General features: G+C 46.9%; 1 protein-coding gene across 1 annotated transcript in view; it reads left to right on the top strand.

Annotated features, from left to right (window-relative positions):
- LOC108623523 (splicing factor 3B subunit 3-like) overlaps positions 1-2,823 on the top strand; it is a 5,272-nt gene extending 2,449 nt beyond the window's left edge. The window contains 6 exon segments of the mRNA XM_026812371.1: positions 11-199; positions 402-693; positions 765-1,425; positions 1,505-1,621; positions 1,814-2,192; positions 2,270-2,823. Coding sequence (XP_026668172.1) covers positions 11-199; positions 402-693; positions 765-1,425; positions 1,505-1,621; positions 1,814-2,192; positions 2,270-2,758 — 2,127 coding nt within the window. The 3' untranslated portion in view covers positions 2,759-2,823.
- Positions 2,824-2,868: the final 45 nt, after the last annotated feature.

Below are 2,868 nucleotides of genomic sequence, written 5' to 3'. Positions count from 1 at the left end.
CGTCTGGTTTTCTTCATCATCATTGTTATTACATTCTGCTCAGGTGTACCCCGACGGGATACGTCACATACGAGCGGACAAGCGAGTGAACGAGTGGAAGGCTCCCGGTAAAAAGACTATAGTAAAATGCGCGGTGAATCAGCGTCAGGTGGTGATCGCGCTCACCGGAGGAGAATTGGTATACTTCGAGATGGATCCCGTACGTGTTTCATTTACAATTATTTTCATTTCGCATCATTTTGTTCTTTCTGCGATGGATTTTATTCTCAGAAATGTAGAAGATGCGAAGAATAAATCACTTTATTCATCTCGAATAGTTATAATATTAACTAGATGAGAAGTGGACAGTCTAAGAATTGGCAGAGATCCAATAACATTTATGATGTTGTTACGATTTCCAGACGGGACAATTAAACGAATATACGGAGAGAAAGAAGATGCCGTCGGAAGTAATGTGCATGGCGCTGGGTAACGTGGCGATCGGTGAACAGAGATCTTGGTTCCTGGCCGTCGGCCTCCAGGATAACACCGTCAGAATAATCTCTTTGGACCCTTCGGACTGTCTAGCGCCGAGAAGCATGCAAGCTCTGCCGGCAGCCGCGGAGAGCTTGTGCATCGTTGAAATGGGTGCCAAGGATGCAAACAATTCCGAGGAACTATCGCTCCAGCACTCGAGTCTTTACTTGAACATAGGTAAGTTAAATTAGAAAAGCATACGAGTTCATCTTTATTTGGCCCGTTTTCGTGCATCGTTATCGTTGCAGGTTTGCAGAACGGCGTATTATTGAGGACGGTACTAGATCCTATCTCGGGTGATCTCGCGGATACGCGTACTCGATATTTGGGTTCTCGACCAGTTAAGTTGTTCAGAATAAAGATGCAAGGAAATCAAGCCGTGCTTGCGATGAGCAGCCGATCCTGGCTGAGCTACTACTACCAAAATCGTTTTCATCTGACCCCGTTGTCTTACGAGAGCCTGGAATTCGCGTCTGGCTTCAGTTCCGAACAGTGTCCCGAGGGCATCGTCGCGATTTCCACGAACACTCTCAGGATTCTCGCTCTCGAGAAGCTGGGAGCGGTGTTCAATCAGATCAGTTTCCCTCTCGAGTATACACCCCGTCAATTCGCGATCCACTCGGATTCGGCGCATCTTATAATCATCGAAACGGAACACAACGCGTACACGGAGGAAACCAAGCAACAGAGGAGGTTGCAGATGGCCGAGGAGATGCAAGAAGCCGCGGGTGTGGAAGAAGCTGCCGTCGCGAGGGAGTTGGCGGAAGCGTTCTTGTCCGAGGAACCGAACGAAGCCGTATTCGGTGCGCCGAGAGCTGGCCCAGGCTTTTGGGCATCTTTGATCAGAATAATAGCGCCTACCAGGACTTTCGAGATTCATCGGTTGGAGCAAAACTATGTCGCTTACTGGTAAAAATATCAACGGTACTCGAACATTCTGTCGATGAACTTGTGTCGTATTAACATTCTCCCGTAATTCATGTTACAGCTTGAGTCTCGTAAAGTTCATGAATCAGGGCGATCAGCTGTTCCTCATCGTAGGCGTGGCGAAGGATTTCCAGCTGAATCCAAGAGTCAGCACCGGTGGTTTCCTCTACACGTACAAGTAAGCAGATCGTTCCCATGATTTTTGTAAACGTAAAATGTTAGAAAATCTGTATGATGACAAAAATACACGATCAACTGAAATACGATAAAGATGCCACTCCTGCAGTACTGATATTTTCATTAAAGTTAAAATTGGAAATTATGAGAGAAGAACGAATACGAAAAAATGGATCTTTGTTTCTGGTTTCAGAGTGAACGCGGAGTGTACCAGTCTGGAGCTAGTGCACAAAACTATTTTGGACGAGGTACCTTTGGCTATTTGCCCGTATCAGGGAAGGGTGTTGATCGGTGTTGGCAGGATGCTACGATTGTACGACATGGGCAAGAAGAAACTTCTGCGAAAGTGCGAGAACAAGCACATTCCTAACGCCGTCGTTTCCATCAACGCTATCGGGCAAAGGATTTACGTGAGCGACGTTCAGGAATCCGTTTACGCTGTCAGATACAAACGTCAAGAGAACCAGCTCATAGTCTTCGCCGACGACACGCATCCGAGGTGGATAACGACGACGTGTGTACTCGATTACGATACCGTCGCTACTGCCGATAAATTTGGAAATATTGCCGTTGTAAGTACAATAAACGACTAAGAAAAGAAGGTTTTATGTAGCTTGATAAGTGATTTATATCTAATGTTTGTCGACAGATTCGTTTGGCGAGTGGAATCAATGACGACGTGGACGAAGATCCGACTGGTAACAAAGCTTTATGGGACCGAGGTTTGTTAAACGGCGCCAGCCAAAAGGCTGACACGGCCGCTTGTTTCCACGTCGGCGAGACGGTAATGTCTTTGCAAAAGGCCACCCTTATTCCTGGCGGCTCGGAGAGCTTGGTCTACACGACGTTGAGCGGAACCGTTGGCGTTCTCGTCCCGTTTACGAGCCACGAGGATCACGACTTCTTCCAACACTTGGAGATGCACATGCGATCGGAACATCCACCCCTATGCGGCAGGGATCACTTGTCCTTCAGGTCGTACTATTATCCTGTGAAAAACGTGATCGACGGGGACCTCTGCGAGCAGTTCAACTCTATCGAGCCGGCGAAACAGAAGAGCATATCGGGCGATCTCGAGCGTACGCCGTCCGAGGTATCGAAGAAGCTCGAGGATGTTCGTACACGATACGCCTTCTAACTTTATCTATTTATTAAACTGGACGATTTTTGCATTCCGTTTCTAAGAAGGTTTGGCTTCATTTTCATATCAGTGATTTCGCATTAATTAAATTCAACTGGATGTTGTTT

The sequence above is a fragment of the Ceratina calcarata genome, unplaced genomic scaffold (genome assembly GCF_001652005.2).
Source record: "Ceratina calcarata isolate Rehan_Ccalc_2016 unplaced genomic scaffold, ASM165200v1 scaffold272.2, whole genome shotgun sequence".
NCBI lineage: Eukaryota > Metazoa > Arthropoda > Insecta > Hymenoptera > Apidae > Ceratina > Ceratina calcarata.
This window is presented reverse-complemented; position numbering and strand designations above follow the sequence as displayed.